The following is a 24,146-nucleotide window of genomic DNA, read 5'->3' on the forward strand; positions in this document are numbered from 1 at the left end:
GCATAGTAAATGTCCCCCCCCCCTGACAGGTATACGCTGTTTTATCCTTTTGTCTCATCCTTTAGTTTATGAGTGTAGCATGCTTTGAACAGACAGAATATTTCAACAGATTGGTATCACACAGCAGTGACACGAGCTCCTCTTTGACATGAACATGTGCACCGTCACAGTTGTGCTACAGTTGCAAAGGGGATGATGTAAATGTGGTAATGTGCGTAATGTCTGGCTCACATTGAGAAAATGGCTTTTAGCTGATTGTGTGTGTGTGTGTGTGTGCGCGCGCGTTTGTGTGTGTGTGTTACATGCTAAATGGGGAGGCAGCTAGAACCCGACTTGCTGTCAGGGTTATGTCAGTATTATCTTTAGTCAGCTACGGCAGTATCCGTGTGCGGTTGTGATACACTTGCAGAGGATCGGATTTCTCCTCTTTTTATGGACTTGTCGTTCTATCTCCATCCATTTTTCCTTCCCTTCCAAGTTTAATCTGACGCGTATAAAGAGACTCAGCCCCCGTCTCCGTTCGTGGCAGAGGGAAATCAATTCAGCGTAATAGAGCTCTGCATGTGTGAAAGTGCTGGCCTTAAGATTTTTAGTTTGGTGTTTTCCCCAGCTCTGAGCCTCCTGTGTACACCAGCTAGAGCTGGTGTGTGTCTCTGGGCCTTGTGTGTTTTTGTGTTTATGTTACTTGGCAGTAGACAGCAGTGTTGTTTTTCCCAGTGGTCAGGTGGCTAGACAGTAGGGAAGATTATATCACCCTGGAAATGTCCTCAAATTCACTGCTGTTTACCGCTTTAATCCTTTTTCTTCTTGGCCTTGCCCTGCTGAGCAAAATGACACAAATGAAAATCTTCTGTTTCATTTCTCAAGCCAAAGGCAACCGTGGCATTTTACATTAAAGTCAGATTTGCACCGCCTTTCTGTGTATGTCCTAGTAACAGGCATGCAAACTAAACAGTAACACTGTTAAGGAAAACAGACTGTTTTGTTCTTTGTAAGAGAAACGCCTTTCACAACTAACCACACTTTCTTAGCATGAACATGGATAAACAGTTGTGACTGAGCGGTGACATAAAAGACTCCGTGTGTGATTGCTGCCAGCTCCAGAATCATTGTTTATTAATGTTGTGCCAGAATCTGTGCCTATGCCAGCATGTCTTGTCACTGCTGCAGCACATGACCAGTCAAAACATGTTTACATGCCCCAGATTGTAATAACAAGCTGCTACAATGGCAGATAACCATGTATTGGACAGCCCAGAGGTGACTGATGTTTACAGTAAAGCAAAATGACCAGAAGTGAAAGGGCCTTTGTTTTCCCCTGAGGAAGGCGCACTGGTTGTTGTGCTGAGGAAGTGTACAGCAGCTAAATGGAAGCCCACGTCTTAGAGCGGAGCAGCCGGACGAGCTCGACAAACATCTGTGGAATGTCACAGCTCGACTGTAACCTTCCTTTTTCTCTCTTCTGTCTTTTCACAACTTCCTCCCCCCAAACTCTTCTTGTCACTTCATGCTCCGTGGCTTACAATCGACTTCTGATTCTGCACAGGTCAAGTTTCATATTACCTTTCTAACTCGGTGTGTCATTCCTATGCTCAAACAATACAACAGTTCCCAGAAGACTTTTTGGCATTCTCTAAACCTTGTTTTACACTCTCCCAATTAAAACTGGATTAATAACAATAATAAAATGCTTTATTATATGGTTTTATCCAACAAAAGGATGTCTTATAAACAGAAACAAATGTGAAAAGCAAGAAAGAAAGTTATAACAGTGATACCACCAAAGTGCAGTTCACATGAACTTAATGTAGCTCAGGCAGTGAATGGTTTCATTGATTTCTGGGAACCTTGGATAAAGATGATGGCAATGACAAAGGTAAACAGGTGTACTTGGACTCTGGGTGTTGTGCAAATAGAAAAGTGGCAAAAGGCAAGGCTAATTGTGTTGTATGTGAGACACTAAGGAAGGAACAAAGGACTTGTATCAATTACCCAGGCAGAGAGATCGAGCTGGAAAGGATGTGCAGCAGGCTGGGGTGATTAAGGATGTGCTAACGAGGGAAGGGAATGTGCTCAGATGGTGGAAGGAGCTTTTTGAAGAGTTGATGAATGTAGAAAATGAAAGGAGCACAGTGAATCAGGAAGTGCAGATAATTGGTAAGGAGAAGAGGGGGTAGCTGGGAAGAGGAGAAAGGTAGCTGACCCAGACGAAAGTAGCAAGGTTTATGTGCAGAGCTGTAGTAAAAACAGGGGATTAAGCTGTTGATCCACACCAGGAAATTATGCTGAGACGAGAGGTGATGATCATTGAGCAGCAGTATGGCTTCATGCTGAGAGAGAGCACTACAGATGTGATGTTTGCTTTGAGAGGTCAGAACGAGTTTCACTCTGTTTTTGTGGATGTACAGTGCCAAGAGAGCAACCGTGGGACTGCCTGAGGAAGTGAGACGTGGTAGAGACGTATGCCAGGCTGGTGCAGAATATATACGAGGACAGTGGTGAGGTGTGTGATAGGAGTGACAGATGGGTTCGAGGTGGGGGTGGGATTCCACCGGGGATCAACTCTGAGCCCCTTCTTGTTTGCACTTGTAGTGGTGGACAGGCTGACAGATGAGGTCAGGCAGAGTGAGCGTAGGGAGCACTCACTACCGGAGAGGCGGAGGTATGTTCTCCAGAGAAGGAGCAAGACAAAATAACATGGAGTCGAGGTAGTGAAGGTTGATAGGTTTAATTACCTGGGGTCAACCATCCGAAGCAACAGGCAGTAGACACGAGAGGGGAAGAAGAGTGTGGAGGCCGGGTGGAGTCAGGGGTGACAACAAGACGGTAGTGAGACCTGCTTTGGAGACTGTGGCACTAACAAGAAAACCAGAGGCTGGACTTGAGGTGGTAGAATTGAAAATGCTTCAGCCTGTGTGTGTTGATGCATGTGAAGGCGACAGAGGAATACAAGAAACTGAGTTGTTTGTTAGTGAGACGGTCATTATCATATCATCTGTTTGTGCTACTTATCAAACTATCCCTGCTGAAGGTGCTCTCCGTGCTCCGGTCCACCTGTGCCGCCGCACAGGTCGCTGGTCTTCAGCACCTCATTTTCATGCCAGTCCAGCCGAAGGCAAGTGTGCCCACCTGCCGCCTTTGGTATGTGGCCACGCTTCAAACCCTCACCGGATTGTCTTATTGTTTCCTTACCAAGCTGAGGGCCATTTGCATTTGAGAGGTGAAGCAGGCCTTGCCTCTGTGGACAATCAGAATGGCATGTGAGCAAGCGTCTGCTGTGTGTGACAGTGAAGAGAGTAAAAGGAGGAGAGCAGATCAGAGAGCAGCCTAAGCCATTTGCCAGTTAATAGATGAAGAGCAGAAGAGAGGGAAGTGGGAGGAAAGGTGGAGACGGATAGAAAAGATGATTAAAAGATCTCGAGGTTGCTTTTTCAGGCTACGTCAGCCTGTTTTCTTTTATAGTCGTTCTAAACATGACAGACATAAAAATGTGAAGCGGGATCCCACAAATCTAGTTAATGAACATAATACTCTGACAAGCATCACGCTGTTTTAAAGGCTGTTTAACTCAGCACTTTAGATGCACTGCAACCTGTTTCATCACATCATTCTTGAAATGATGCTTGAATTCCTTTAATAATTTGACAGACCAGAGGAGATACTTAGTTCTTTCTGTGTCCATTAGCTCGAGCTTTGTCTGCTGTTGACAGCTGGTGGTTTAATTGCAGCCACGCAGTCTTTTGTGGTACTCAACGCTGGCCTTGACTTTTGGCCTCTTTTTCCTCTCCAAGTGCAAGCAGTGTCTCGCTGCGGTGGAGATGACATTCTGAAATCCCAGAGAAGCTGAGTCTTGAGGCAGGTTCAGCACAAAGTAACAGACACAATGCGTGCCCCAAGGGATCCCTCTGGGGATTCCTGGTGAACCTTAGGCAAAGTATAAAGCTTCTGAATGAAGTCATAATTTCATTTGGAATCGAGTTGGGATGGGACTCCTACAGGGATGTCAGTGTTGCTTTTAAAGGAGCATCGTTTGCACATGATTATTACATTTTTGTGATTTATTTTTTCGTGTGTATTCCGTACAGACTTGAGAGCATTACGTTTCAGCATGAAGGTCAGTAATGATTAGAGATGGGGGTGACTTGATAGAGCATTCTATCAATGCAAATATTCAGAATACTATAAACAAGAGGGTTCATCTCACGCACGACCATCCTGGGATAAGGTCAGCCGAGCAAACTTGCATCAAATTGGTTCAACTGAGAAATCATCCAACCCTGGACACACTTAGGTTAACAAAGTTGCCTCCTAATTCAAAGCAAGCTAATGGCCTGCCATGTCTGGCAGGTTGGTTGCCCAGAGCTTGTTGCACGTTAACAGCAATTTCTAATTGAAAGGCAATAGGAAGCAACCTTTGTGCAAACAGTTGCAGTCTGACTTGGACCAAGTGCGAGTTTGTCAAAGTTGTGTAAATAATTGCTACCTGATATATAAATGCAGACAGAATGCCAACATGTTGCCATCAGTCTGAATTCATCTTTGTCACATGTTGTGTGGGCTCAACTAGGGCTGTGCGATATGACCAGAATCTCATGTCCCGATATAAGACAGCTGCGCGTCATGTAGCTGAGTCGAGTGTTTTAACCGATGCATGAAACGATAAATTTTAGACATAAGTTGTAACGGCGCCGTTTTCTTTGTATTTATTACACGGCGTGCTGCGGGGAAAAGCCTGTTCTAACGTTTGAGTCTAAGCTTTATTTTTTAGCACCTGGCGGCTCTTTTTTACTTCTCATCTGTAAATGATCTGCTCTTTCACGTGATTCAGTTTATTTTGAAAAGTCTCAACAGGATCTTGAGCTTTATTGTGAAAGGTTTATGTGGAAAATAAACAAGCGGACACGCGATGCTGTTACCGTCGTTGTTGCTAACGACAACGCATAAAAACAGGCGCTTGTCTGTCAGCAGTGTGGGTATATTAAATATAAGAGAAAGAGAACTTTAATAAATGAATATACCCACTACAGTGACCATCAGAACGATTAAAAAATATTGCTGTAAACAGTTTATTTTGCGACACCACGAAACAAACGACAGCGTAAAATGAAACTATTTTTATATCGTCATCCGATATATAGGGCTGCTTTGGGTATTTGGGTTGCTGCCCCAAACGTAATAATTAAACGCAACAGATGAGACTTTCAGTGATTTATCGCAGTTTATTGCCGTCTTATCAGAAACAGATTGCATGTAATTGCAAACTTGACCACATTTAATTTCAGACTGATAGCAGCGTTTATAGCAGGTTTTAGGGACGCTGTCATTTTGCAGCCACAAAACAACATAATTTCCTGTTTTTAAAAAAGGTTTTAAATAGCAATGCAAAATGCCATAATATAATCTATCTTATTGTGATGATATCATACCATGGGGTGTCTGCTCTGGTGATTCTCACCTATAGTAGCCATGTACCAAACTCATTTACTCAGAAGTCCCAGTACTGCTCGACTCATCTTAGCTAGCGGAACAACCCGCCACTCTTACCAGCAGCTGTTGGCCGCTGTATGTGTCTGTCTTGCACACTGTGTGCGCACATGGTTTTACATCCTCCAGCTTGCTGTGGGTGTTTGGAGAAGGATTAAAGTTGGATCAATGCAGTGTGTTTGCGAATGTCACGCGTGGGGACAGGATGGTGAACACTAGCAGAGAGACTTGACAGTTTGTGCTACATTTAGTCACAGTGCAAGTTTTACCAAATCCTGCTCCTCGTGTGTGTGTGTGTGTGTGTGTGTGTGTGTGTGTGTGTCAGCAGTGAGGAAATGTATCTCATGCTGTTGATGTTGCGGTGCTTTTTAGGCCAAGTGCTGATCAAGCACCTGTTGACATTTAAAAGCATCTCTGTGCAAATTGCTGTGCAACTTGTAAAAATCACATTTAATTTGCCGGCCTACAGGATTCTGAAACACTGAAGTTACAGAAGGCAACAAAAAAAAAAAAGATTTTAAGCTGCAACTACATATTTAAACAGTTTAAAACAAGACGACAGAAGGATAACGTGACATTTGGGTGTTTAAAGCGAGATTCTCACACTGGGAAGTAATATGATAATTTAGTATGACTGTTTAAATGTCAGCAGCTGGCATGTCGAGTAATCTTTTTAACCTGTCAGCTGACACACTGACACACCAATCTGTACAATCACATTTGTAAAGAAATTGATGTGTGTGTGTGAGTGAGTGTGTGTGTGTGTGAGTGAGTGTGAGAGACAGAGTATTTGGTTGTACTTCTGCCTGCTGAGCCACAGATGGCAGCCCTTTACCTCAAGCTTACAAGTGCCCCACAAACACAGATGTGTGTGAATGTGTGGTGTCAGGTTTTCTTTGCATGTGAGAAGAGAATGGCGTGCTGTATTTCTGTCGATGTCTGCAGAATGTGCCGGCACATTTTTACCTCACTCCCTCCCTTCCTCTTTTTTTCTCTCTCCTTGTCACTCTCGAAGCTGTTCACCTCTTTCCTTCCATGTACATAAATACACTACTGTATTAGTAAGTTGGCCTGGTTGGCCAGCAACAAAGACACTGCATTCAGTGCACGACAAGAGCAGTCTATCCAATTCTTAGAAAGCCAAGAATAGATCCTGAGGGGGGGCGGGGACACCACTACCCCTGCAAGCCCGTACTAGTCAAAATTTGCCGCCACCTTAACAATTTGGCTCCACGCCGTGAAAGCGGGAGGGGTGCTGGTGGTTTGGCGACGCGTCTTGGCTCCATAACTGGAGGGTGTTTTTCACAGCGCACACACCCCGTAAGATACGCACTGCAGTCAAAGAATCCTGTTGTATATGGCTGCCTGGTTACCTGAGCTGCTGCGACACACCTCCCAGACAAAGGTGTCTTTGCTGTCTCCTATCATGTGGCCTAATTGCCCAGATGTCTCCTTGCATCAGTTAGTTAAGAAATGTCTCCTTGCCAACTTAATGGCAATAAATGTGATTTGTTATTATTTACATGTAGGTACAGACACGATCTGCGGTGGTTCTTCAGCTTTAGTCATTCAGAGTTTTACTGTAAAATAATTGTAAAACACACGTGAATCAACAGTGCACGAGAACCACGTTTAGATACGATTAGAAAAACGTGGAGTTGTTTAAGCCGTCATGTTGTGATTGCACAGAGGGTGCTGGTTCAGGCTGTTCCATTGCAAATGAATGCCACAGGTACAGCACAGCTGCACTATGATGTGTGACTGTTGCACATGTGACTTTGTTGTTTGGGGGTTAAAATAAAGGGGGGGGGGGGGGGGGGGGTACCCAAAATCAACACTGAGAGGAAGTGTCAAAAGTCATAAGATAAGATAAGATAACCTTTATTAGTCCCACACGTGGGAAATTTGTTTTGTCACAGCAGGAAGTGGACAGTGCAAAAGTTATGAGGCAAAAATTAGAATACAATAAGAATAAATACAGTACACAGCTGTACAGAATAGAATAAAATACTATATACAGTAGAATAAAATAAAATAAATATACAATAAGATAAAAATAGAATACGAATGCTATATACAACTGAGTAAAAATACAACGATGACAGAAAGGATTATTGCACTTAGTGTTATTGCATATGTATGGATGTGTGTGCTTGATCAGTTAAAGTCTTTATTATGGAGTCTGACAGCAGTGGGGAGGAAAGACCTGCGAAATCTCTCCGTCCCACACCGTGGGTGCCGCAGTCTCCCACTGAAGGAGCTGCTCAGTGCTGTCACAGTCTGCTGCATGGGGTGGGAGATGTTGTCCATCAGGGATGACAGCTTAGCCGCCGTTCTCCTGTCACTCACCACCTCCACTGAGTCCAGAGGGCATCCTAGAACAGAGCTGGCCCTTCGGATCACCCTGTTCAGTCTCTTCCTGTCCCCAGCAGAGATGCTGCCGCCCCAGCAGACCACACCATAAAAGATAGCAGAAGCCACAACAGAGTCATAGAATTTCTTCAGGAGTGGGCCCTCCACTCCAAACGACCTGAGTCTCCGCAGCAGGTACAGCCTGCTCTGCCCTTTCCTGTAGAGGGCGTCTGAGTTATGAGTCCAGTCCAGTCTGTTGTTCAGATGAACACCAAGGTACCTGTAGCTGTCCACAGCCTCAATGTCCATACCCTGGATGTTCAGTGGTTGCAGTGGAGAATGCTTGTGCCTGCGGAAGTCTACCACCAGTTCCTTGGTTTTACTGGCGTTGATCTGGAGGTAGTTCAGCTGGCACCAGTCCACAAAGTCTTGAGTCAGTCCTCTGTACTCCTTGTCGTCCCCATCAGTGATGAGGCCGACTATTGCAGAGTCATCAGAGAACTTCTGCAGGAAGCACTGGGTGGAATTGTGGGAGAAGTCTGCAGTGTAGATGGTGAAGAGGAACGGAGCCAGAACCGTTCCCTGTGGGGCCCCCGTACTGCAGACGACCCTGTCCGACACACAGCCCTGAGTCCTCACATACTGTGGTCGGTCGGTGAGGTAGTCCAGGATCCAGGTAGTGAGGTGATGGTCCACTCCAGAGTTCACCAGCTTGTCCTTTAGAACCGAGGGAAGAATAGTGTTGAAGGCACTGGAGAAATCAAAGAACATGATTCTCACAGTGCTTCCAGCGGTCTCCAGGTGAGCGAGGGAACGATGTAGGAGGTGAATGACGGCATCATCCGCTCCAATGCCAGGCTGGTAGGCAAACTGAAGTGGGTCCAGTGATGAGCTTATTAGGCGCCGAAGCTGAGCCAGGACCAACCGCTCCAGGGTCTTCATCAGGTGGGATGTCAGAGCCACCGGCCTGTAGCTGTTGAGGTCCTTGGGGCGTGAAGTCTTTGGCACTGGTACAACACAGGAGGTTTTCCAGAGCTGTGGGACTCTTCCCAACCTCAGGCTCAGGTTGAAGAGGTGCTCCATATTTCCTGGATTACAGTTGCTTATTGATTTAATGATAATAACGACTGATATGATCTCTCATGTCTGTCGTTGTAACCACAGGAGCGATCTCTTGCAGTTGACTTGAAACAGTTTGTCTTCTTGCTTTTTTTTTTTTTTTTTTTTTAATCACTCAGTAAAGCTGGGCTTACACTCTGCGATTTTTGTCCCATTTTAGCCGTGCGACCATTTTGGTGATCGGCCCGATTCTGGCCTTCATCGTGCGTCGTGTAGTATACGCCGGGTAACGAGAAGCGATTAACACCTCACGACCAGCTCCCGATCATCAATCGCTTGGTCGTGAGGATTTCAAACCGTTGTGAGGGTGTCACCGCAGCTGCTCACACTGAGCACGTGCAAAGACATAAACGTCGGTGAAAAAGACGGAGCAGCAGTGCAGCGTGTGATCTGGACACAAGCGATGGAGGCACACCTTGTAGAACTTTGGCTCATCCGAGCCTTTTCGATGTGGCCTCACAAAATTATCACGACCACAACAACCGTGAAAATAGTTGGATTTACTCAAGCTGCTCAATCACAGCTGCCTGATCATGTTTTTCATTAGCAATTTAGCAAAGTTGATGTGGTGGTGTGTCTGTGTGAGTGAAAGACAGAGAGGGAGAGCCACAGATTTTCTGTTATAACCTCATATATCCATTTTTATGGGCGCACAGTGTGAGCACTCGGGTCGCATCAGAGCATCGGGCCATATAGTGTGAGACCCTGCATCGTGACCTATGAACTTCTAACCCTGCGAGTCAATCGTGCAGTTTGAGCAGGAGCTGAATAACGCGACTGAAAAAATCGCAGTGTCTGCCCAGCTTAAGTGAGCTGCATATGCAGGGCAGATCTGCAGTGTAGAATCGAGGCTGAGGTTACAGATTGCATTAGTGACAAGAAAGAAATTGGACTTTGATTAACTTTATTCTAGCCAAACCTGATCCATCAGACGTGCCAAGTTCGGCCCAGGCACTGACCTTTGCAAGTACGACACCTCTTAGTACAAACAATTATGTGTGGCTCATTAAAGGCAAAGAAGCAATCGTGCTCTAAAAACCTCATAACAATGGAGAATGCCCGCTTGATGTGTGGAATTTGATTGCCATCTGCAATAACGCTCACTTGCTCAGGCTGCTCACACCTTAGGAGAACTTTATCAAGGCAATTTGTTTTTCTTTCACAAGACTGGAAGGTCTTTTCTCCCCATGTCGATCTGCCTCGCTCTGCTCCTTTCCTTTAATCCTCTGCACAGGAGGTGTGTCAGTGCCGGAGAGACGGGTAGAGAAGACTGATATTAGCTTAACCAAATCCTCAGAGGAGGCAACCCTCTCTGATCCACTTCCAAATTCACTTCGTCCTTACCCATTTGGTCATTTGCCACACACGCTGCCTCTTGCGCTAACTGTGTGTGTGCGTGCATGTACACGTCAGAGAGAGGAAAGCCTGCCGACAATGCTGTGCATCCCCCCCGGTCCCTTCTCCCTCAGTCTGCCCCGTCCTTGCTTTACTTCTTTAAGTTGTTGCTGCTGAGGTCAGACTGGCACAGGCAGGCTTTGTTGTGAGCACAAGAGCGTGTGTGAGGGAGGGAGGGAGGGAAAAGGTACTGTTTTGCTGTTAAGCATTTTGGCCACAATGCCAGAAGTAGTCGTGGCTCGCCTTTCTGTTTTACTCTGGATGAGATGTACAGACGCACACTTGAACTCCAAACCACCTGTAAGCATTGCTGTGCAGACTGACTTGCATCCCGGTCTCTGCACATGCTATTGAAGTCTTTAAATACCCACTCGTGTGTCATCGATTGAAAGGATTAGGATTGAACTCTGGAAACCTTTATCATCCACTCTGTTATCGGAATAAAAAAAAGTGGCGCAGGCTATCGGAGCAATTTAATAGAGGCATAGGAGGCATCTTTGAATCAGATAAGTAGCTTTTACTCCCTCGGGTCTCTCTGGAATCGTTTTTTTTCTTTCTATCCAAAGTCTCTGTCATGTTGAAGCAGGATGTAGGTGAGACGTGAGATTCCATTATATCTGACACACACGAAAGGGAAAAACCACACACAGGTTTCTATAATCATTTTTTCTCTCTCTACCTTTCCTCTCCCTGCCATCTCCTCTGTTTCTGTCTTTGTGAATACGAACTTGAACTAGACTATGTGATCTGCTCATCCTTTTTTCTTTACTTTTTCTTTATTCTACTCCAAAGTCTGCTGGAGTTATTCACTGGAAGTCTTTTCAAAGGTGCATTTGAAAGTAGTGTAATCCCAAATGACTCATCTCACTCTCTTTCTCACAGTGAGCACTTGTCCTGCGCCTTCACCTTCTTCTTACATGGCGAGAGCAACGTGTGCACCAGCGTGGAGATCAACCAGCACCAGCCTGTCTACCATCTCACAGAGGAGCACCTTACTCTGGCTCAGCAGGCATCCAGCCCCTTCCAAGGTGGGTCACTGCTGTGTGTTACCCAGCCTTCAGTGACGTGCAAACATGTGACATAACATCAACTCACGTCGTCATGTTGTTGAATTTGGTTTATAATGGTTTCAGCTGCGTGGTGATGGGCATGTCGCTCCTACTTGTTATCATAGTGCAGGCATAGATATGTGAATTAGTTCAGCAGTCTTTTTACATTTTTCCTGAGCAGATTAAACTAGTGCAATATGAACAATTTATATCTTCACAACTATTGAAATGAATATTTAAACTGTCTTCTCGTTAAATTAGATAAAGACTTAGTTAACTGTCCAAGCATTTGTCCAGAGGTATTACTAAAGTGTCTGTAGAGTAACAAGACTTTGGTGTCACCTCATAATTTCAACCTGACCTTATGAATGAAGATCTGCTGCACACGAAGATTCCCCAAAGTCTGGTGACTGGCAAAAAATCAACACAAACAGGAAGTTCCTAATAATGTGTCAGGTTGATTTGATCTGCCAGACCTCACCCTCACATATTGTATTTTTTCAAATGGCAGTAAAATAATTTTTATGAGGGTTGTTGCTTGTTGTTTGCACAGAGATGCTTTTTTTGTATCTTTAATTTTGTGCATAAAACTACGTTGTAATCCAATAAAAATCTACCAAATAGTACAGAATGATCCCAAACAAATGAAGCACAATAAATATCGCGGTTGCCCTGTATCGGCTGCAGGACTTTATTACTTAAGACTTAAAAAACAAAACTGGATTCTCTGGATTTTGCTCTTCAAACAAAAGGCTTATTTTTACACTGAATCAACACATTATTGCAAATTTTCTGCTGCTTGTCATTGTAAGTTTTTCTGAAATAGATTACACAAGTCGTTACAACAACGTGTCTGCTGCTGAGGACACAAACCACAAAGTTTAGAATTAAAGTTGATGAATTATTCAGTGTGAGAAAAATGTCAGAGCTGTAAATAAAATCACATTTAAAGTTTCTGCCTGTTTAAAAGTCCAGAGCTGTTCAACCCCACAGCCTCATGAACCGTTGTTACGGTCAAATTTATTTTCTTCTTTGGATTCAAAGTAACAGGTCACTCATGCAGAGTGGCAACTTTTATCTTACAGTTACTTTAGACTGTTGAACACGCATAAATGGATTTTAATAAAATACTAATACTGCTTGTTTACATTATTGTATTTTGCACAACTCTGTTGCTTGTGAAGCTCGCACACAAGAATTTCACTCACATGTGCTGTACCAATGTACCTGCACATGTGATGTGACAATAAAAGTGATTTGATTTGATTTGATGGTTAACAAAAGTGTAGAGATATATTTTTTCTGAATGAAATGGATCAGCAGTCTGTGTGTTCGGTGCTGTTTGTAAGATAAATCGTATGTGATCTTCTGTCGCGCTGTCTTTCGCTGCTCTTTGGCTCGCAGACAGCTCAATGAAAAGTCACACCCCATCCAAATGTTCGTGTAGCGACTTTAATATGCATAGTTTCATACTCGTGTAGGAAGAAAACAGATTGCTTTATGAATACAGTCATTAGATGTAAAACTGCTATCACACACCCATCCTGTTGATTCTTCTATTAGTAGAGAGGTATGAGTGTCGTGTCATTATCTAGTACTCGGCTCTTTCATTTGCATACTTTGCTGACTTGCCTCGAGTGTTCTCTCAGCAGCGTTGGACCGCACGAATGCGCTCGGCTGTGATGTAACGTGTCCCCCTGCACAGAGATGATGCAGAAATTAAAATCATGCATAGCTAAAATGAATGTTTTGTGGAAATTTGACAAACCAGCCCTCACGAGGCTTATCTTTATTTAATCTTTGTGCACCAATAAAAAATAAAAAAATAAACCCAGTTGGATGAGACGTTTTCCCAGAGGAAAAGTTTGCCGCCTTTACCTTTCTCATTTATGGCTGGATAGATGTGATGCAGCTGTCCTCTTTTTCTCTGTATGCCCCCTCCAGAGTAATAATAGTGATCACTTCCTCCATTCGCCACAGTAATTCCTGTACAGACGGCCCCTTTAGTGTCTCTAGAGACCTCATGAAGGGAGGTGATAATACCTCTCAGTTAAAGACGAGTACTTTAGATAAAAATAAAAAGACTATCAGAATTTAGCATGCAGATACGTATGGTGATGTTTATGGGGTTTTCCAGTTATTTAGAAGGATTATATTGCTCACCAGCTAAGAGTAACTTGCGACTGTTTTGTTAGTCTTTAAATACTTAAATGGCAATATCTCGCCGAGTTTCCATCCTGGTCAGGTAATTGAGGGCTCAAGGTTTTCAGAGATGCACACTGACACCTCTTCTCTTTTCACTGAGTGATAATGCTGCTGAGTACGCTCATACAAGTGATCCACAGGAGCAGTTTATTAGAATGATGCATTCGTTTTTGTAGCATTGGAAACACCCTCATGCAGCCCAGCTATGTGAAACTGATGCGTACACCTGTCTCTACTGTGAGAGCGTGTGTGTCTGTGTGCAGGTGTGCGTTTTCACCACCGCAGTGTGTATCCTCCTGGCTAACCAAGCATAGCACCGAGAAAGGCCTGACTTCCATCCCCCTTTATCCATCTATCCGCCCCCCCCCCCCCCCCCCCCCCCCCCCTCACCTCTGCCAGCTTGGTTTACTGCGCGGCAGAGCGCTCTGGCGGGCAGACCTCTCCAGGATGTGACCTCATAAAAGGGCGCAGAGTGAATGTAATGAACTCTCAGCCCATTACACTGATCTGAGCACATTTGACATGTCTTCAGGGAACCAGAGATGGACTCACAGCCAGAGAGAGGGGCAGGAGGGGTAGCTCGAGAGAGGGGAGGATGAGGTGCGGTGGCGATCAGGGGGAGGGGGGTAAACCATTTCCATAATTGTGCTGAATTTGATCTCTCCTCCACAATTGGCCCGAGGTCTTACGAGCGCGTGTGCGCACAGCAAGAAGTGCAGAAAAGGAGCAGGGCTGAATTTAATCAAGGTTAATGTGATCGTCCATAGCTGGATGTTGTCGTGCATCTCAACGTAAATAACCTTTTGTTCTTCTCTCTGTTGGGTTGTTTTCGCTGAGGTAGTGCGTTCTGTAGGCTGAAGCGAAACAGTACGCCGAGGGGCGTTCGGGGCTCGCGTCTAGATGACGTGTTTTTATAGCTTCTTTCTTTTTTTTAAATGCTCTGAGGTTCATTTGACAGTAAAAAACCAAAATAACATTATTCCTCCAAGTCACCTGACTTTGTCTGGTGAAGCTCAACATTGCTTCCAATCTGCTGCAGTGCTACTTATCTCCCACTGCCACCTGCCAGCGCCGTCCTTGAAATATCCCGAAGTGTCAGATCTGTTTGTCACTTTTTTCCCTTTGTGTCCAAACAGTGTCGTTTAAAGTTGTAATCCTTAAGATTTCAGCCCTGGTCAGTTTGATAACGGGCATGGTTGGCTTGTAAAAGCAAGTGCGGTTAAATGCTGCAGAATTCTTTGAGCCCCGACTTTGTCAGAAGCACAACAGAAGAGCAGCAAGTGAATCTGTTTAAAGTTGTACCAAAAACAAACTTGGATTGCCAGTCAAAAGTGAGGATAATCAGGGTGTGACTTCAAGTTTCACTGAAACAGGAAGCAGCTGTTCATCTTGTCCAGAAGTTAGGTGTACAGCCTGCTGCCCTCTGTGGTTGCTCCTGAGCCTTTTCCGTTTCTCCACGCGGTATTTAAAAGGATCCGCTTGCAACCAAACCTGCCACAGCATGTGATTGTTCTTGTTTCCTGTTGCTCCTTCATGATAAGTCCACAGTTGGAAGCTTTTGATGCAAAGAGCTGAAGTTAATGATTCATTGTAACTGCTTTTTAACCTCCTCGATCATTTTTTGCCCCTCGTGTGTTTACTCAGGTGGGTCACTTCGATCCTGCTATTAAAAGCTAACATATAGGTTTTTAAAAATTGCTTAATAGAAATGTGTTAAATGGCTGCTTCCAATAACCTACTGAACATAAATGGGACTTTATCTGCACATGCTCAAAGCTCCAGGCTCTTTCCTGGAAAGACTATTTGTGCACACAGGCTTTCTTTTTCTACCCTCTCCTTTTTTTCCATTGTCTCCTGCCATTTTCCTATCATGAAAGCTGTTCTGCAGTCCAGCCGCTCAATCAATACCTGGGGACAGAGGCCATCGAGTCTAGTAATGACATACTAGGAAGGCAGAGCAGAGAGGGACATTAACAAATGCTCACTCACACACCCACCAAGCCAGTCTGTTCGTAGAACCATTATACCCCCCTTTCCACATTTCAATGCATAATAGACAAAGAGAAAGGAGAATGGATGCATAGCAAGATGGTGTGTGTGTGTGTGTGTGTGTGTGTGTGTGTGTGTGTGTGTGTGTGTGTGCATGTTTCCAGTTGGTTTCTGTGCTCATACGTATGCATTATGCATGTTAGTTTATGGTGCTATCTGCATTTGGCTGATGGATGTTGGTCTGTTCTGTAAGCTGACTGATGGGCTCTCTCTGCCACTCTCATATGTCTGTGAGGTCAAGTGTGTTTGCCAAGGACTGGCCCCTTTTATAAGCCTCTGTTTATGGGCTCTGAGAGGCTGCTGCTTCTCAATAATTGGCGTCTGGAAAGGTCAGAGCGCTCCTGATTCGTCCAGAGATGGCAGAATGACAATGAAAGGAAAACACATGTACAAAGAAAGACGAGATGAATGATGTGAAGAATTTAGCGACAATAAGAACAGACAGGAAAAGAATCGCAAGTGGTATGGATTTAGAGAAAAAAGGGACCAGGATGTAATGGGAAAACAGGAACTAGTTTTTAAGTGTAGTTGTGGAAGATGTGATGCAGAATGGAAGATTCCCAAAGTTATGCTGACTCTTTCCTTCTTGCTGCTTTTCCTTCCTCCCCCTTTTTAGTGATCCTGAGTCCATTTGGTCTAAATGGAACACTGACTGGCCAGTCCTTTAAGATGTCAGACCCACCTACCCAGAAGCTGATTGAGGAGTGGAACCAGTTCTATCCCATCAGTCCCAGTGCCAAGGAGAACGTGTCAGAGGACAAAGTAGAGGACATGGACTGGGAGGATGAATCTCTGGCCTCTGTTGAGGTCCTCGTTGGTCAGTATTTATTTTGAATCCACAATCTTAAGAATACCTTTTTCACGTGTAGAGTTTCTAGTTTAGTTTGACTGATTTGTGATCCTGAACTTTTTGCATGTTTTGGTTCAGGTGGTGTGCGTATGGTGTACCCAGCCTGCCTGGTGCTGGTACCCCAGTCAGACATCCCTGTTGTGACCCCTGTGGGGTCCTCCCACTGCACTGCCGTCTACTCGGGTGGCCACCAAGTGCCTGCTTCCCAGCGAGAGCCCGCCATGTCTTTGGTGACACTCACCCCTCCCACATCACCTGAAGAGGCGCAGACAGGTAAAGACATAAGACTCCTGCTGAGTCCTAAGTTGAGGATTTCTCTTAACATGACTGGAAGAATTTGTCATCTTTTGTCAAATGGTCTGTTAACCTTCCTCTTTCCTTCCCCAGTGGACTCTCACTCGGCTCAGAAGTGGGTTAAGATGCCTTCATCATCTGATGCGTTTAGCGTGGACAGAACAAGTCACCACGGAGGAAAGATTCCACGCCGGCTAGCCAGTCAGATGGTGGAGCGTGTCTGGCAAGAGTGCAATATCAACCGAGCCCAGAACAAGTACGTGTGACATTGTGCAGAGTGCTTAAACATGAAAACTGCCACTAGGTATGCCGTAATGGATGCATCACCTATCGGTTACATTGGCTTTGCTCTCAATCAGACTTGTTTGTCTTCACCGTATGATTATGGGAAAATATTTGACAGTAAATTCAATTTAATTTTATTTACACAGCACCAAAGGCACTTTATAATGTAAGGTAGAGCCTACAATAATACATACAGAGAAAAACCCAACAATCATATGACCCCCTATAAGCAGCACTTGGCGACAGTGGGAAGGAAAAACTCCCTTTTAACAGGAAGAAACCTCCAGCAGAACCAGGCTCAGGGAGGGGCGGGGTCATCTGCTGTGATTGGTTGGGGTGAGAGAAGGAAGACAGGATAAAGACATGCTGTGGAAGAGAGACAGAGATTAATAACAAGTGTGATTCAGTGCAGAGAGGTCTGTTAACACAGTGAGTGAAGAAGAAACACCCAGTGCATCATGGGAATCCCTCAGCAGCCTACACCTATTGCAGCATAACTAAGGATTCAGGGTCACCTGATCCAACTATATGCTTTAGCAAAATCAATCTAGACCCGTGCATTAACTGGTACAAACATGGTCACTGATCATTCCTGGTTAAAAACATATTATTTCAATATATGTGATGAACAGGAAGAAACCTCTGGCAGGATAAGAGGAGCAGTTACCTCTGTACAGAAATACTGAGTGTGTATTACAGCGAGTTGTGTTTATATACGTATATAAAATGTAGATAAAACTGAAGATCTGATTATTGCTTATTTGATATTAATTAGAAATATCATAAATAACCACATTACTTGCACAGACATAGATGAATTATTCTGCTACATTTCTGTCTGCTTTTTATTATTGATTAAACTCTGAGTTCTGAAGAAAACCGGACAGATATAAATGTCGGTAGTCAAGTAATAGCTTAAAGTTTTAGGCCTTGGGTTGTTTTTATTATTCTACAGCAGTGACTCTGACACGTTGGGTGCACCTTGGGATCTGTTGCCTCTTGACCAAGCACAAAACGTTGCCTATCGTTAGCTGTCAGCCAAACCATTACCGCTCCAAGGAGGGTGATAAAATCAGCCGTGGCTCAAAGCTTTTACCAATCGCTGCTGTATGTGAAAGAAAAATGGCATCAAAAGTGGATGGGGCTGTTCACATAAATGCTGCTTGAAAGAATTGGGGAAATTGAAAAGTCTCAATAGAATTTCGTTTCGACTTTTTATTTATTTATTTGAACTCCCTAGGCGAAAGTTTCCAGCTGCAACCAACGGTACCTGCGAGGAGGAGCCAAGTGAGAAAGTGGGAACCTGGGATTTTGTGGAGTCTTCACAGAGGTCGTACTGCAGCTGTTCGAGGTCAGTCGATGTGCAGTTCACACAGGTATTGCTCATATGTGTGCGCTCAAAGACATTTCAAAGAGGTTACATGGAGTCCACAGGGCTTTGAACACCGGCGCAGAGGGCCGTACTCAGCAAAATATCTGCAAGTTACATCTGCGTCTGGACTTTGACAAGCATATTATTCTTCACATTTTTCAATTTATCACTATTTTGTGTAAGCGACAGCCGTGGCGGGGCTGAAACCTCTGCTGGCTTGTGTGTTTCTGTAAGTCGGACGTTTTTATTCCCGCACTGACTGGAGTGATTTCAGGCGGAAAGAATAGTTTGACCTCTGATGTAGCTGTTGAGGGTGGTAAATGGAATGTGTGTTGTTAATGTGAACAAATAAGCTCAGATCATGTGTTTGCCCTGGTGTTTTATCAGTCTGAATCAGCCCAGCTGTCCTTATAAAGTCCTCACTGAACAACCTCCTCTGTATTTATTTAGGATAAAATAACACACCCATCATATGCATTAATATCATTTTGCATGCAGTAGTCTAACACCTTGTAAATGCTATTCTTTGTTTGCTTATGCCTGCAGACGGTTAATATTTGTCCTCTCTGGTTAATATATAGACATTCTTGTCTATCACATTTTATTTAATGACAGTTTTTAGATCATCGTAAACAGCATGCTGCTATGTCTGCGTCCCATGATCATCATCTTCTCTGCCTCCTGATAAACTGCAGATACAGGCAGCTGTTTAATCCGCTGAAACGCAAGCCTGACCACTCCAGTCTGCACATCTAACCAGTATACTCTATGCCTGGATGCTTGACTGGTTTTGTCAGAAGTCCAAACCAACTGAAAGAAAGTCCTGCTTTGTGGTTGATAATGAAGCGCTATCTAAAGTGGATCTGTGTGCGTGTTTGGGGAATCCTCTGCACCGGGCTCGTGCACCTTGGACTGCAGATGAGCAGAGTGAATTGGGCCAGTCAGCTGGAGCATGTTAATTTGTTGGAAAGCACCCAACTCTTTGGCAGCACATAAATGGGAAGCTGTGCGTTGCCAGTTTTACTGTCCATTAGCTTTGTTTTGTAGATGGAAGCCATACGTGTCTGTTTATGTTGACAGCTGAATGCGAGGTCACACACAAAGCCTGCTTATTAAAGAGGGACACTGATGTGTAAGTGTTGCTTGCAGCGTGAGTGCTGAGCCGTCAAAACGGAGGGTAAAAGATGACCTCAGACTATTTTTCTTTGAAACGTGTCTGATGGGATGTAGGAGCCAGGTGATACCAAGGTGAGGTACGGGAGAGGGGCTTTGGTGAGGTGGGTGTTCTAGCAGGTCATGGCCCTGGTGAATCCTTCATATATTTTGTGTCTTTTCTTCTGACAGCACTCTGTGAATGTGCTTCATTAATTTCTGTTTTGCTGTCTGAGGAAAATACAATATTGATGTTTTAGAAGATGATTTTTTTTCATGCCATCAGTTTGACTGTGAATAATTAAAAAATGTATGACTATGCATTAGCCTTTGTGGTTTAGCTGTTACAGCTTTACTCTGGAGCTGATCCGTGAAGTGTTCTCTGCTAATTGTGTTGGGATAAATTTGGGGGGCGGTGCTGCCTTGTTGCTCGTGAGCATAATTGGGCTAATTGATGTTTTATAAGAGCAACGGATGCGATGGCTTAAAAGGAAGTTTCACACGAGCTGCACAACTTCTCGTAAAAGACTCTCTGTATGTGCGAGTGTTTTGCTCCTTGTCATCAGTACGTCACGGTCTCACTGCATTTCCCTGTTTTTGCTCTCCTGCAGATACAAATTAGTTAAGCAGCGAACAGCCAATAACACGGGCCAGCCTCAGTCAGCTGGCCAGCCATCCCAACCTCCGACCAAGCACAAAACTGGAGGAGAGAAGCCAGAGAAGGGTGACAAGCAGCAGAAAAGACCCCAGACACCCTTCCATCATCGCAGCCTGGCCAGCGACGAAGCCTCCATAGACACAGAAGCAACAGCTGGACAAAGGTTGGCCCTGAGGAGTCAGGATGGAGCAAGATTTCCTAGTATTCGCTCTGCAGATGTATCTGCCATCCAAAAAGCCCCCCAGCTCCACAGTGGGGGCGTTAGCACTGGGCCATCAGAACAGGCCAACTCCCCTCAGCCCCCACCACTTAGTCCCCACCCCTGTGAACGCAGTGAGGAGTCAGGGGAGGGCATGAAGAACCCTTCGACCCCCAATAGCCAACACTTTTACCAGCCGCAGCCGGAAGCTTGCCTGGTCGGGGTGAAGGGCAGCAGCGAGGAGCAAGGAGGGCCAGAGGCTCTGAATCAGCACTTCCAATCCCATCAACCCAACCCCCACCCCGGAACCTCAGCCTACTCCGAGCCTCCTGAGCCTACCGTGTATGTGGGTGCAGCGATCAACCTGGAGGACGACAGCTCCCACGCACCATGGAGGTTATTCAACTTACCCCGAAGGAAAGAAGCCGAGCTGCCCACGCCGCTGCTGCCTGGAGACAAGTTGAGAGAGGAGGCAGCCGCATCACAAGACAACCTGGTGTCGGTCACAGAGTGAGTGGCAATTACACTTCAGTCCCCGTTCAGTGGCCTCTGTTTGGGAAAGCCAGCTATCCCAGCTTTCCTACTTTGTATACGGTGCCAGTGAGCCGCTTTGAAGCACTTTCAACAGCCCAGAAAAAAATAGTTTAAAAAAATAATAACACATCTGCCTCCTCTTTCCTCACCCTTGCTGCCCCTCCTATTCCTCCTGTTCAGTGTAACACTTAGCTACACACAGCTTTGTGACCTTTTGACTTCATACATCACCAATATGCAGGGCTAGCACTACTCAGTGATTCCTTCACACAAGCACAAGAGAGCAATGAGGGAGAGAGTAATGATGGAGTTGGATAAAGATAAAACACTGCTATTGTAATAGAGGTGGAGCTGATAAAAGTACTATCTGCTGGTTATCAGTTTAGCAGGTTCTAGAGAGCATTTGACTGAGCTGCAGCTGCTAGTGAGGTATCACAGATAGTGGCAGCATGAAGGGTCCAGGGTGAAGACCAGGGTGGCCAGAGAGGGGATTATCAGGGAAGTTATGCAGTCCTGAGTGGGGCCGGCCACTTGGATGGCCTATCCTAGCTGTAATCCCCCCAGCTACAGCTCTGAATATTGGCTAAGCTGTGACCCAGGTCACTGCACACCATCACCTTGCATCAAAGCTGGACAGGCGTGATAGGAGGACAGAAAAACACAGTTGTTGCTGGCAGGGAAGGCCAAGGATAACGCTTTCTTCTCCGTGTCGTCCCGGGCTGTTACATATGATGAACACGTAGGCCAGAGTCCGAGCTACAGAAGAGTTTTTGATGAGTGATGCAACAGGTGATAGTTCTGTGTGTCAGAGCCACCGTGTTCTCATAAAGCCAGCAGAAATGTAATTGTCTGACAGCAAACAGGAGGCTTCTTCTGCATGACGGCTGTCGGAACCAGTTGCAGTCACTGCCATTTCTGTAACTCCAGTAAAAAACACTGGTACATGATGTCACACCAAAACAGAGCAGATGGGGCAGTGTTCTTCTCTCACCCTGTTCACACACAATCGCAATCATCAGTTAGACTGCTACTTTATGAAGATCTTTACATTAAACACTAGGAGTCACTGCGTTTTTTATCCCCTATCCAGGGTGATGTCTACGTCTAAATGGCCACTCAAGGTTTCCGAAGAACGCGTGCAGATGTATCGAGCCAGGAGGAACCAGCATCTTGCTGCTGCTGTAACAGATGGAGATCACGAGCCTGAGGTCGACCCCTACGCCTTTGAGGAAGGAGATGTCAAGTTCACATTCTCCAACAAGAAGGATAAGTCAGGCGGGGAGCGGGAGCCAGGAAAGAAACACAAGGTAAGGCCAGCCAAGTGGAGGAGCGAGGAATGCTCCTCAGCTGTTAGCAGGATATTCATACGGCTTTACTGCGCGCTGTAATGGATGCATTATGCCGACCTTGCTGTAAAAATGGCCCCTTTTGCTTATTGTTCTTCTGACAAGAACATCAGACAGTAAGCTGTAAGCTCTGCCTGCTCTCTATTACATTTTCTCCTATATGTCCATTACTTTATTTAGATGCATTCAGAATAGATTTTGCAACATTTTCAGAACTGAAAAAGTGTCACTTTCTGTGAATGCAAAATTACCTTTTGCACAAGTCACCCACAAGGTACGCTGCAAACCAGCTCTGCCATGTGCCATTTATTGGATGGTCTTCATTCTCTGATTTAGATCAAATTGCTTATTTGTGTAACAGTAATCTTTACAGTTATAATTGTAACTGTTGCAATCTAGATCTAAAATAGAACCGCTAACTGTGACCAGCACGGTATCCACAACATCCTGTTATTATCATTTACTCACTTTCTTGTCTCCATATTTGTGTCTTGAGCTCTGTTTGCACAGGACAGGGACACTGACAGCACGTTGTACTAATAGTTTGTAAGGTGAAAATGCAGAGGGGAATGATCATGTCCTGAACATCGTTATGATTTTGGTGTTTTTCTTTTTTTGTCGTTGTTGTCTTCACTACATTTCCCATCAGTCTCTTTTCCTTTGTGAGATTTATGGCTGCTGTGCTGGTGAAAAAATGAAAGTTTACACTTACAAAGTCAGGTGGGCACAGACTGGAGATCTATTCACAGATAAAGCGTAAATGATTATGGGAGATGAGATGGGTAGTAGGGCTGCACGATTTAGCATAAAATGAGAATCACGATTTTTTGGCTTAGAATTGAGATCACGATTCTCTCACGATTCTCTTTTCCAGTATAAATATTTATCGCACTTATTAACTGCACATCAACTTCGTAACAGTTGAGACTGAACATAAAAACAATAAATAAACATAAAAACAACAAATGTCTCACGTTTTGTTGTTGTACTGCTTGAAATTCCGTCTCCACCGTTGCTCGACGCTGCGTGTACAGAGCAGGTAGTGCAACAATAGAAAAATAGTTGCGGGACGGCACTGTGTAGCGTTTGTCTGGGGTGTTGATCATTTTCCTAAATCCCTCGTTTTGCACAGTGTTGATGGGAGCCATATCTTTGGTCAGGTGATAAGTGATAGCCTCCGTAATTTCTTTGTGCCTGCGGGAGTTCGACGGGTAAAGGGAAGCGCTGTATAAGGTTCCCGTTATTGATGTTTGGGTGGTTGACCGGGACGGATTTTCTCCTGTCACTTTCTCGTCATCCCTGACGTGCTCTCCGTTGTTTTTCCCTGCTAATTTTAGCATCACACGGCACAGCTTCTGTATCACGTGGTATAAGGCTCCGCCCTTGTCATTTGTTGAGCAGGAAGAGTGAGCGCTTGTTTTCATGCAGAGTACGTCCCGGATCAAAATGCGGTACAGTCGTCGTCGTCTTTTTTTTTTTTTTTTTAATCGTTGTCATTTAGAAATGAGATCGCACATAAGTATGAATCGAGATCGCGATTTTCTAACGATTAATCGTGCAGCCCTAATGGGTAGCGTGCACTCTTTTCACAGGCCCAGCTTATTTAGCACAATATTATGTCTGCAGCTTGTAGTTGTTTAGCGCCAAATTTCAGACTTTGCTTATCTCCGTGAAAGTGTCGCAAAACACACAAATGTTGCTGGTAGTTTGTAAATCCCATGAAGTCTCCCAGTCGCACTGATCCCATGTAAAAAGGACTTGTTCCAAAAAAGAAAATTCCTTGTTGGTTTTAATATAAATTCA

The 24,146-nt window shown here is 44.7% G+C and overlaps 1 protein-coding gene across 1 annotated transcript in view; it reads left to right on the forward strand.

Moving 5' to 3' along the window:
- The window catches only part of med13a (mediator complex subunit 13a), a 69,812-nt gene that overhangs the window by 27,398 nt on the left and 18,268 nt on the right, over positions 1–24,146 (forward strand). The window contains exons 4-10 of the mRNA XM_004561645.3: positions 11,233–11,378; positions 16,270–16,470; positions 16,582–16,776; positions 16,891–17,053; positions 18,323–18,433; positions 20,218–20,973; positions 22,088–22,304. Coding sequence (XP_004561702.1) covers positions 11,233–11,378; positions 16,270–16,470; positions 16,582–16,776; positions 16,891–17,053; positions 18,323–18,433; positions 20,218–20,973; positions 22,088–22,304 — 1,789 coding nt within the window. The remainder of the gene's footprint in view (positions 1–11,232; positions 11,379–16,269; positions 16,471–16,581; positions 16,777–16,890; positions 17,054–18,322; positions 18,434–20,217; positions 20,974–22,087; positions 22,305–24,146) is intronic.

This window comes from Maylandia zebra, linkage group LG10 (genome assembly GCF_041146795.1).
Source record: "Maylandia zebra isolate NMK-2024a linkage group LG10, Mzebra_GT3a, whole genome shotgun sequence".
NCBI classification, from domain to species: domain Eukaryota; kingdom Metazoa; phylum Chordata; class Actinopteri; order Cichliformes; family Cichlidae; genus Maylandia; species Maylandia zebra.